At 36.4% G+C, this 12777-nt stretch overlaps 1 protein-coding gene across 1 annotated transcript in view; it reads right to left on the bottom strand.

Moving 5' to 3' along the window:
• Positions 1–12777, bottom strand: part of LUZP2 (leucine zipper protein 2) — a 205511-nt gene that overhangs the window by 91918 nt on the left and 100816 nt on the right. Inside the window, exon 5 of the mRNA XM_059826019.1 lies at positions 8919–8981. Coding sequence (XP_059682002.1) covers positions 8919–8981 — 63 coding nt within the window. The remainder of the gene's footprint in view (positions 1–8918; positions 8982–12777) is intronic.

The raw sequence follows: 12777 nt of genomic DNA, 5'->3' as shown, positions 1-12777 counted from the left end.
ACAAACATCAGTAATCGATAGCGTTTTGTGTCATGATGAAATCAACAGCTCACCTTCTCTTTCTTTATGAACTATGGAAATTTGATTATTAAATGCTCTTTTATTATTTCATCTAAGGATAAAAATCAGCAGTGTCTCCTCAGGATTTTTTTTAAACCACATACACCCATCGTTACTTCCTTTTAAGTGTTCTTTCCACCAGGTAATTTTAACATCTTGGTACTAAAAGCAAACTTTTCCACTTGTCTGCATAACATGAATAAATTAGATCAGCACTTTCCTTTGCCTGTTTGGTAGAATTTACACTAGCTTCAGGGAAAGTTTTACTTAATTATAAAATTTCATCTACGCTTCAAGTTCTCTGGAGCTTGGCTCTGAGCCACCTTGCCCTTGAGATCTAATGCTGGAAAACACTGATTTGGATAACACCAAGAATCACAAAACTCTCTGTCCAAGTTCAAAAATCGAAGATTTTAATTAGGTTTCACGCTGCCCCTGCTGCCTGGTAAAGCTGCAACAGATGTCATGGAGAGTTGTGTGTGCAAAGGAGAGAATACAGCTCTTTTAAACTGTACTTTTCAAAATAATATCTTATGCTTCATGTTTTGCTGCCTTTTTGAAATAAGATGTAGTGAAGGAACCACTAGGACTTTCTATTCTTAACCCTTAGTTTCAAACATACCAGTCATATTTGCATAAAATGAAATTAAATAGATCATCAGAGAACTCTAGCACCTCCCTTATCCCAAAGGCCTATACAATCTGATCCTTGAAATGCTTACAGAAGTTTACCTTACACAGTACCACATTACGTAGCATCAGTATCCAGGAGCACTAATTACCAGTAGCAATTTTCTATGCAAGGAAATGAAGGCACAGATTGGCAATTACTCACTCTTTTCTCCACGGATGATATTTTGCTAAAAATGACAACTGAAAAAGACTAAGCTTCAGGGATAAAAAGCCTGTGACGAAGATTTGAGACTAGATGAGTAAGAAAAATAAAGAATTCAGTCCCATTTTGGAACTTTGGACTTAATGAAGGAGGATGTCAGAAGTAAGAATTTAATAAAGTGTCCTGGACAGCATGGGAAAACTGAGTAAAGACATCAGAATAACTGCAGCAAGATTACAAAAGAACACTGCTATGATTTTCAACATTGCGGTTAATTGAAAAGATGACAGACAAAGAATATCGGGCAAAATCCAAGCAGGCAGTTTTCTAAACATTTTGGCTAAGTACAGGTTGAAAAGAGAACCCTAATAGGCATACATTTCATTTTTCATCTTCTCATTCATTAAGGATACATTTTACCTAAACATTCTTATTTGAACATCTCCTTCACTTTGTAATAGTTCATGGATGTAAATCAGATTCTTCAAACCCTGGCTCTAGATTTAAAGAATGAAGAATCCAACAACGTGGTGGTCCCTAGGAGAGAAGGGTCCAGACAGAGCAGATCCATCATTTTCCTTCAATTGATGCTCTGATTCTGATTATCACTCAACAGCAACTGAGAAAACGTGTCCTACACTCCTAGGTCTACACGATCAAGAAAACAAAACTTTTAAAAACAAAAGCTTTATCTAACATTCACTGCATTTGCTACTGTGTCACTATAAATATATCTCTCCAACAATCTTGATGCAGTAGGATTTGTTTTCTGTGTGATCTGATATACTGTCCCCTAAGAGCCATTTTCAACTGATTAAACTGCGTTTCCACCTTTTCCTTATAATTTCAGTTAAAAAACCTCTTAGAACAATTTTAAGCAAATTATTTTTTAAAACAGGACTTTTTTTTACTTTAAAAGAAGGTGTACTCAATCAAGAAACAATACTGAATTCAAAGCAGCATACGATATCCGAAACTTCTCCTGCACTCTTCCTGCTCGCTCACCTTTCCCTGGGCAGTGCCCCCTGCCTCTGACACCCGTGGAGGTTTTCTTCTGAATTGTACCCAAAGAGGGAACAGGACTTGAGCCAATTTTCTTCTCAGGGGGACAGGCTTTTATGCTTAGCAAAAAAAGTTAGTTGTTAGTTTTATCTGCCAAGTATGGAGGGTGAAGAACTACAACATCCTCCTTTATAGAACACTATCAGCATACAGTCTCAAAGCCTTAAAATTTCATTTCTGCTTCACTAAGGGAAGCTTCTTGGGTTTTTTTTCCCCACCATAATTCAATGCAATTCGACTGAATTCACCCTGCAGGGCATGAAATTCCCAATAGATCAGGAGAGACTTTAAACTGCTGTGACTTTACCTTTTATTAGAGCAGCTAAGCACAGAGAGATTGGAGAAAATTCTGTTTTAGGATGATTTACACGACACTAAAGCTATAAACACACTTTATATATGAATAGAGCAAAAGTATTGTTTACAAGGTAGTTATTTAAAACTGTGCTTCTTAGCAAAAAGAACACATATTACTGAGAGCTACAGTCAAATTCATTTTCCACTCCTGGTTTACTTTGTATTGCCTATTCTACTATACATCTTTTATGTAATTCATGTTTTTCAAAGTTCTGCCACAGCCTAAACAACAAAGAACTATATTGCTTGGTATAAACCACTGGATCAACTTCATAAATACATGGGATTGCTGCAAATCGATTCTGTAAAGATATTAACATACCTTAATGTAGGTATACGCAGAGATACTGTAAAACGCTTTGCCCAAAGATATGATGAGCTAGACAGTCATTTCTTATCTAATCAAATGTAATTAATACATTTAAATAAGAACAATTTTTTTTTTTTTTTTTAACACAATTCTAAGTCTAGTTGCATCCTGGCTTGCATCAGAAACAGTGTGGCCAGGAGGAGTAGGGAGGTGATCGTGCCCCCGTACTCGGTGCTGGTGAGGCTGCCCCTCGAATGCTGTGTTCAGTTTTGGGCCCCTCACTACAAGAAGGACACTGAGGTGCTGGAGCGTGTCCAGAGAAGGGCGACAGAGCTGGTGAGGGGTCTGGAGCACAAGTCTGATGAGGAGCGGCTGAGGGAACTGGGGTTGTTCAGTCTGGAGAAGAGGAGGCTGAGGGGAGACCTCATCGCTCTCTACAACTACCTGAAAGGGGGTTGTGGGGAGGTGGGTGCTGGTCTCTTCTCCCAAGTGACTAGTGACAGGACAAGAGGAAATGGCCTCAAGTTGCACCAGGGGAGGTTTAGACTGAGTATTAGGAAAAATGTCTTTACTGAGAGAGCAGTGAAGCACTGGAACAGGCTGCCCGGGGAGGTGGTGGAGTCACCATTCCTGGAGGTATTTGAAAGACGTGTAGACATGGCACATAGGCACACGGTTTAGTCGTGGACTTAGCAGTGTTAGGTTAATGGTTGGACTTGATGATCTTAAAGGTCTTTTCCAACCTAAACAATTTTTGATTCTACTGTAATGTGGGATAAAACTGAATAAGATTACACTACCTTTCAGTAGAGAATATACACCATTTATTAACTTTTAGGGAACATTCCTGAGTCGTCTATCTCCAGGAAATTGCATGTAAGTGTACATCAGCTCAGACATGTACCTTTAACTGAAGATGGCTTTTATAGGTGTACCAGTAGGAAACGAATTAAAAACTAACAAAACACACAACACACATCAACACAGAAAAGGCTTTCATTTAAGAACTTAATCCATCGTCTATATGCATATTCAGAATTGCACCCAAAACGATCAGCTCTGAATGCAAAATGGCAATTTTTTTTTTTTTCTGATATAAACAAGGGTTAATGCATCCTGCTTTAGCTTCATTTTTAGAGCAGTTTTAGCATTATTTTCCACAATTGGTACATGACTGACATGATAGAAGTGTGCTGCTCACTCTGTGACAGGCCATGTCCAAAAGTGAAATTTTTTGATGTATTTTATACATATTCTATTTTAGTTTACATTTTTGCCAAGTTTCTTAGCTCCACCAGTGCTTCTGAATTTCCAAACCTCTTGGTTTCTTTGTCCATAATAGCAACTTATCAAAATAAGAGCTTATCTGTTTACATGTCAATCCTTTATTCAACTACATTAACACAATCCACACGATGTTCCAGCTGGAAGTCTGACAGATTTTTTCTGGTATTGCAGGAAACACTTGGAGACCTCTAAAAAAGCCAGGATTTTCAGACACATAATCCCTATGCACCATATCTGGCACTTTTTTCCTCCACACCAGGGACTATTTTTGTTGTTAACTGTTTTTTTCCACAGCCTTGAATAGCCTGAAAATTGTCTTTCTGTACAACATCCTCTCCTCATACACTACATCACAGCTGCTGCATTCAGTTGGAAGGCTGTTGTTGTCTATTCCTATCTCTGAATTGCAGACTTGAATGGCAGTAGGGCATGTGCTGAAAGAACAGAACTAAATAGGAAATTATTTTACAGTCATGGAAGAGCCTGAGGTTGCAAAATTCACAATTTGCCAATACAAACTGAGGGTGGATGGGATATTTGAAAGGACAAAAGTAGCTATGAAAGGAATTCCATTTTCATTAACTGTCTCTATATATCTGTATGCAGATAGCACTTTTTAAAATACATATAAAATGCTATCAATTATTTACATATACAGCATATCCAATCTTACAAACAAGATTTTGAGAAGCATACTGCACCGGAGGCAGGACCTAGATAGCATAATGTTTCCTCAAAATCATACTATTTAAATTCAGTCAAATCTTTGTCAAATATTAAGTTCTTACTGAAACCCTCAAAAACAACTACTGAAATTCCAGAAAAACTGGTATTAGTGGACTTACTTTTAGCGAACTGGCAAACATAGTATAGAAGCTTAATAGAAAGCCATTAGGTAGGTATACAGCTATTGGTTCCTTTTCCACACAGTAGCTGATGCACAGAAGAACTAAGCAATGCTCTCAAATCAAATTTCTCTCAAGGCAAGTTTAACTGACTAAGACAATAACAGAATGCTAAAACTTCTGATTTCCAGGGCACGCTAGGACCGTATTGCTTCTGTAATCACATGTACTAGTCTGCGTTTCCTCCTAAAATACGTGCAAAATACACAGTGCCCACAGTCTTTTCCTACAGCTCTCGGAACATCTTGCAAGATGACAGTGTAAAAAATGGAAATATTTCAGGTAATTTGATTAAATTAGAAACAAACAAGAAGCAGATGACTTGTGCCGACTTTTCCAGTATTTATCTATGTGAACATGTTTGGGTAGGGTAGTAATAAAAGAATGGCAGATATACCACCTGAATGCAAGCACTGTCAACTACTTGCCTCAAACTTCTTCCTGCCTTTTTATTTTTTTTTTTTAGCTACATATCATTGCTGCTCTTAAATATACAGGTGTGCAAAAACCCTTGTAGCTTGGGGAGGGGGGCATTTGGGGGTGTAGGAAACAGGCCTTTATCACTTTGCATGCAATTTTGAAAATCTATTAGACAAAATCTTTATTGCATTTTTCCTACACCTCATTTCCTCTTTGCTGCATATGGTGTTAAGTCTCTTTCCCTCAATCATGTCTTTGTTATTATAGTCCTTCTGGAAGATTTAATCCTTTTTTTCCCACATCAAGTTTGAAACATTTGTAGAAAGTACTGGAAGGTTCTGTAGTTCATTTAGAGCATCTAGACATTAATCCATTATTTCCCTAGAGAAGAATGTGTCCTTTTTCTTCTCCTCAGTAAAACTTCCCCCCACCGCCTTTTTAATTTTATGACCTAGAAGAGATGAGTAATAAAAATGAGACAGATCTTTTTGAATAATTCCAGGAAAATTTTAATTACAGTTAACTCCTATGTAATTTGGATATATGGAGGAGGAAGAAGAAGCAGGTAAGCTAGACTAGAACACACATCACTGAAGGCCTCAGGAAACTGGAAATTTGTTTTATTTGCTTGATGTGTTCTACTTCCCATCTAAACCAATATTTCTAGTCTAATAATTTGTCTACCTCTAAGGTTAATTACCATTTTTCAACATGCTATTTCTTTTTTGCTTTTTGAGAACCTCAATCACAGATGCCTCAAACAACATTTATACAGGACTCCAGAAACTGTTCACTCAGTGACTCACAAAACCCCTATCCATCTTCTCTGCTGTTTTGTAGTCACAGTACTTCCCTAAAAACTCAGAGAAAATCACAACCATGTGTGGCAGGATAGTGGAGATACATATCAAAAGCACTCCTTAAATATTTATGATCTTATAAATGTCAGCCACTCGGTTTACATTTTCACTTTTATAAGTAAAATTATATACTTTTACACTTTTTATATTAAAAAAGTTTATACTTTTTTTTTTATACTTTTCCCCTGTGTGTTCATCTATTCTCCAAGGTTTTGCAAAGATATTAAAGAGAAATCATAATCTTTTTCATTCTTCATACAGCGTAGAGAGACCCCAGCTTCATTTAGTGCCAGACATCTGCAATGGGACTGAAAGAAGCTGCACAGTAAATGACTGCAGCCAGCCCTGCAGCCCCCAAGAAAAGACATTATCCTGGTTTGTTCTCAAGGGTTTCGCTAGGCTGAGTTCAAGAGGAACTAATGGCAGACTGTTTGCAACTGCTAACAAAGTGCCATAAGAAGTACTATTGTGGCAGGACAGCAAAACACACAAATCCAGCACACAGACATTCAATCTCATGAAGGAGTACTATGTACAAGTAAGGCAAATAGTAACAAATTCTGAAAGGAACAGTCAAATGACCAAAAAACATACAAATTGCCTAGAAGCTGTTAAAAAAATGCTGTATTAGAAGCCCCTACAACCTTGAATGACTCTATAAAGCTAAGAAGGCTACACAGGGAACAACTAAGAATTTAGAACAACTTGCTCAAAGGAGGAGAACAGGAAAACATGTTAAAAAGAAAAACAGTGAAGTAAAAGGAAATTCAACAGTGTAAGAAGATGTGGAGGTATCCGATATCAAAAAAGGATTTAGAGAAAATAATGGACAGCAGGTTCATAAACATATGCTACAGGGAATAGACAGGGATACATCGTCTAACAGCCCAAACCCAGTTATTGCACGTGCTGTGGGAAGTGATGCAGGCTCACGTGCTCTGCCCTAATAAGGTTTGTATTCCCATTGTCACAGACAAGATACTGAGATTGATGGACCGTCGAGCATTTCTTATGTTCTTGTAATTCAAAAGATGGGAGGAGTCACACTAGTGTGCCACACCGAGAGCGCCATCCACCAGATCATGGTGACTCCTGGGGTTTGCCCCTGGCCTGAATTTATTTCCAACTACCTTCACTGATCTCAGGTACCCCAGAATTTCACCTGACTTCCCTTCCCCCCCCACGCCGCCCCCAAGAGGAAGAGAGAAATACAGATGTAAAATGTGTGTGAACTGGTACCTCTGTGGGTGTCCAAGTCAATATACCTATGTTTTGAATCGAAGGAATGTTGAGCATTCTTAATTGCCCATTCAGTTTAGGTAGTGATGGAGATGTTTAGTCACCCTGCAGACTGACACACAATTGGAAACAGAAAATTGTAGGTATGCAAATTAGATGTTTCTCTGGAAGGCCCCATGATAGGCCTAAAACACTTGCAACATCAGTACATCCAGTTTACCCAGTCAGCTCTTGCAACTTCAGACAGGAGCATATCAGGAAATAAAAAGTTGCTGAATCACTCCATCTTTAAATTGAGAAGCAAGTACTTTTGATGCCAAAAAGAAAGATTCTTTTCAATGCAGTTTTTCTAAAATGTGCGATAAGTACATTAAATATTACAGAAGTATACCAACCTACCTAAGAAAATCATTAGCAGTCTGATGGCTTGAATGTTAACTAACTGAGTACTTATTTCTGTGCAGTAAGAGACAGGATTTTTTACAGCTGGTCAATAGGATCGGATGGATGTGATTTATTAGAATTAACAGGCTCAATTGCAAAGCATCCGATGATCACAGGTGGGAAAAGAAAGCAAGGCAGTTGTGACTGTAGATGAAGACAACTGAGAACGTGGCTTAGATAACGTGAGCAACTGAAACAGACAGTATTTCCTTTGCAAGTTAAAAAGTAATGTGCACTTTTTTCAGATTGACCATATATATACATACACTCTCATAGACCAAAGACAGCAAAGATCTCTGTTTAATTAAGTGCTTTAAGGAGATCAAATTTTCATACACATCAAATTCAGAATAGTTTACAAAAGCAAAATGGAAGAATTGAACAGAACTGATAAAGACAAAAAGCCTGCTTGGTAAGAGCACAAGAGATCATCTGAATAAAATAATTTCAAGTGCAAAGTTCTTTGCAAAATGAAGCAATGGAAAGGGAAACTATATCCTGATTTAGACAAATTGTTTGGGGAGAAAAAGATAAGGAGGAAAAAAATATGACGGTGCTCAAATGTTTTAAGTTTCTATTCCAAGATCAAATGTCAAAATAAATTCAGTTTAATGCTAACAAAAAATTAAATATAACATGTTTTGTGTTTTATTTGGGATTTTGGAATCAATTTGGGTTTAACATTCATGACGTATAAAGCTCAAGAAAACATTTCAGGAATGTGGGGTTTTAAAATTTTATTAAGAAACTCAATTCTGAGATTTTATTTCCTTTCTTCTCCTCTTGCTGTTTATTTTTAAAGCAGGTAATAACAATTTGGATGAAGTTTCACAGTGCATCAATAATCTGTAGAACTGAACTAAGTATTCCTTTCTGAAAAAGCACAACTCATAAGTAAAGGAAAAGTTACAGAGGTGTGCTATGGACCTATGCACCGGTAGCAAGGAGTCAACAGTTGCATTCAATAAAATACTCTTTCTAAATGCACACTGTCATTTTTGTTTGCTTTTGTGTTTAGAGTATTTCACTGGAGCTTTATCTTTCTACTACAATGACATGTGTTTTAAATATGAAGCCAAACCGTGATTCTCTTTCAATGTAAATTCTGAATGGAGATGACAATCAAATGTTCCTCTTACCTCATTTTGGAGGTCACGGATCATTTTGCTCTTCCTTTCCATTTCAGTCTTCAGAAAGTTAATCTACAAGTTTAAAGAAACGTTGAGTGTGAGTTGTTGAAATGTACCTAAACATGAGTTTAACCATTGATTTTTTTTTTTTACTCTACTCACAGCTTTGAAAAAGAACCAAAACCAAACCACCTTACATCTGTTTCTAGCAATAAGTTATCTCAGAAAACTTCTGCTTGTTTACCAAACAGGTATAGACCACAGTTAGGGATTTGCTAAAGGTACAAACATTTAGCATGATATTTACTGGAAAACTTATAATCAAGAGAAGATCGCTGTACATCAATAGGCTTACTTTACTTTTGCACCAGTAGATAGCGTTTATTTTTCCCAATGAAGTCCCACGGGATCTTCAGAGAACTAAGGATTTTTACAACAATATTAACTGATTTTATGATCTAAAATTCTTTTAACCCCCTAAGAATACAACATCTATCACAGTAGGTTTCTAATACAGTTATTTGATTTGAATGCTACAGTACTGGTCCTAATGAGATAAACCCCTTGATTCTGATCAGACTCACCTGTGGAATAAAGTGTATCAGATGTAAAAGCATTGAAATGTCATCTTTAGTTCCTATTTAATTCAATGACTTGCCTTCAAAAGTAGATATTCCAATCTTAGTTTTAAGATTGTATTTAATCAAACACAGTTTAAAAGATTGTATTTACAAATCAGTCTAAATCTCTTTCAGGACTGAGCTTTCCTCCTGGTTTATGGAACATAATGGGAGAAAGAAGGATGTAATTATAACAACTAGGATTAAAAGAATACATTCCTTTCACTTTGAAGGAGGATGCTTGTGGATACCTTAATTAGTAAAATACTCATCCCTATATACCCAATGCCCCATGCCGCATTCTCTCCCCCATTGACACAAAAGCCTACCTACGTTCATGAGAAACTACAGTTCATCTGACAGTGCAGCAGACTTGTTAAGAAAAACAAAACCTCTGTAAGAAAACAGACTTAGATTATAGAGACATTGACCTAGAGATTAATGGTTTGGATGCCATGCAGATAAAAAATGACAGTGAATCTGCATGATATGACAGCTGTTCTTAGAATCACGTCCACACTCAAGTAGACAGATGTCAGTAATTTAAAAACCGTCACTGGACTTGACATCACTCTCATCTGTATTAAAAGAGAAGTCAGAGAACACGGTCATCACTTGAGAGAGAAAAGCAGGTACAGAGTCCATGAGACTAGTCCCAACTGACATGCGTAAATGTCACTTCTTTTGCAAACTCTTCCAGAATTTTGTCCAAGTGGTTTGGTTGTGGAAATACTAACTACACATCCAGCTACCACTGAGGGTGATGTTTTAAAAGAAAATGAATATATTCAGCACTTGCCTAGCAATCACGTCCACAAATACTGAAATTTAGTTCATGTACATTGTATCATAAATACGAAGACTTTGTACAACAATAAATAAAGTTCAAAATATGAGATCAAGATTAACTGGGGGAAAAAAATAAAATAACTATTCACATAGTGGGTTTTGGTTGTTCAGCTATTCAAAATATTTGCCAGCTACCATTAAATACTGATAAAAATAATATACTGACCTCCGTTAAAGAGTGTTCCCTTTCTTAGTCCTAAGTCTCAAGAGAATATTAATATTCCTTTAAAGGACTTCACTTCTAAATCTGAATATAGATGAAATAATTAAAGAGACACGATACCAAAATTATTGTCTGTGTGCTCTCTACACATAGCCTGTAAGTATCAGCTTGGATCTTCTAGTGGAGAGATATTTAAGACACCACAGTATAGATAATTTAACCTGCAATCTGTGTTAGTTAAACCGGTAATTTTTGTTAATTACTATTAACATACATACGCATCTGATGTCACTGATATGGACATCTTAAATAGTGCAAACTTACCGTTTTAGCTTATCTGAATAATATAAAAAAAATCCCTTTCTTTTTTAAAAATAATACCAGTATTAATTAAAAAGTCATTCATTTTTGCTTTCATATTATAGCAGCATTTTAAAAGTGTTTCTACTAAATCTCTAGCAGCTGAAAGGCCACTTAATCATTAAGTATAACTAGAGAGAGCTACATAGGAGGGATTTATATGGCCTGGCTACTGGAGCTAATATAGAGCTAACCATTTAAGTGCATCTGTGCCTATAATTTCATGCTTTAAGGCAGACCAGTCTGTATCAGGCCATTTGCATGATGCTTTCAGTCAGTCCCAAGGACAAGGCGTAATACCATTTTCCAAAAGAGATGTAAAAATTCTACTTTCAGTCACCAAATCCTGAGAGCATTATAAACAAGAATGGACATTTATACGCAACTCTAAATTAAAAGGCATAGAAACTGAAAAATTGAAACTAAAAAACTTGCTACACCTCTTCGTCCTTTCTACCCACTCTTTGTTCTTGTTTGACATTCACCTCTTTCCAAATGTTGGCTGCCTTTAATTACTATCTTGCTGTAATTATGAAAATCCATAATGAAAGTATATTGTTCTAAGGCTGAACTTTGCAATATTAAGCAAGGACACTGCTTCTGTCTCCTGGAGACAGACATGCAAGGTACTCAGGGCTTTGTGTGTTTCAGAGCTCATTACATTTATTAAAGGCAACAGCTTCCATCCAGTGGCCTTTACTCACAGCAGTTTATGACCTTGAAATGTTCAATTTAAATTTTCCCCCATTGAAATACAGAATGCTTTAGCAGATGGCGGTGATCTAATTCTAAGAGTCAGACAATAGTTAGTTATTCACTACAGACGAAGGATGGAAGAATACCAAAATAACATCATTACCACACAGTCAAAGCTCAGCTGTATGGTTCTTTGCTTACCTCCAGACTTCTTGTATCTTGGTCAGGACTAAGACATGAGCAATTAAGATGGGATTGGAATACAGTCATTAACACCTAACTATTTTGGCAATATCTGGAAAACCTAACGCACTCAATATTAATTTTCACGGTCTAAATTTCAAGTTGTAGTGTAGGAGTTGACTCCAAAAGCCAGAGAGAACTGGTTAGGCTATTACCTAAAACAGAGGGAACATTCTTACCTTTGGAAAAAAGTGCTCTACAAAGTGTTAAATACTTCCGAAAGCAAACCTAAATATATTTTTACCTACTAGGATTTCTTAGATGAATGTAACTTTTAAGCTGTAAGTTATATTTTAATTAATAAAACAGATTTTTGTCAAAGAGACATTTAGGACTTTTGGACATGTCATAAGGGCTGTTACTAAATCAAATAAATATTTTTGAAGCAAAATGAACATTTGATCTTTTTATTAAAATATTGCAGACACAAGTTTGTGATGGCTCTTAAGACTCTTGTTTGGCGGTGGGTAACTCTGAATTAAATTCCCTATATTCTGTTAGTCTTTTATTACTGAGAAAAACCCTACTGATTTCAAAATAACCATGTTGTTTATTGTTTATTTTTACAAGTCATGCATAATGTGTCACTTATTTCTCATTTTTCATAGTGAACACTGAGCAACTGGGAAAAAGGAGTTTACACAGACATATTTTCTCCTCTATTTTGACAGACTGTACTATAATTGTATTGTCAAACAATTCCATCACCATGTCTTTTTAAAAGTTGTTAGCACGATATAAAATAACAACAGGAACAAAATGTAAAATGCAGACTAAGCTTAGTCAACTTAGCCAAACTATTTTTGAGTATTTCTCTGTTTCCTTCTTTACTTTCTCCCTCACCCAAAGCTATCCAGCTCTTTTTATATGCTTTAATTGCAGTTAACGGGAAACAACTTTGCAAACCTCAAGGTCACTTCCTACAAAAATAACTATT

Source organism: Gavia stellata, chromosome 17, assembly GCF_030936135.1.
Source record: "Gavia stellata isolate bGavSte3 chromosome 17, bGavSte3.hap2, whole genome shotgun sequence".
In the NCBI taxonomy this organism is placed as follows: domain Eukaryota; kingdom Metazoa; phylum Chordata; class Aves; order Gaviiformes; family Gaviidae; genus Gavia; species Gavia stellata.
The sequence above is the reverse complement of the archived record's forward strand: the minus strand, read 5'-3'. Positions and strand labels throughout refer to the sequence as shown.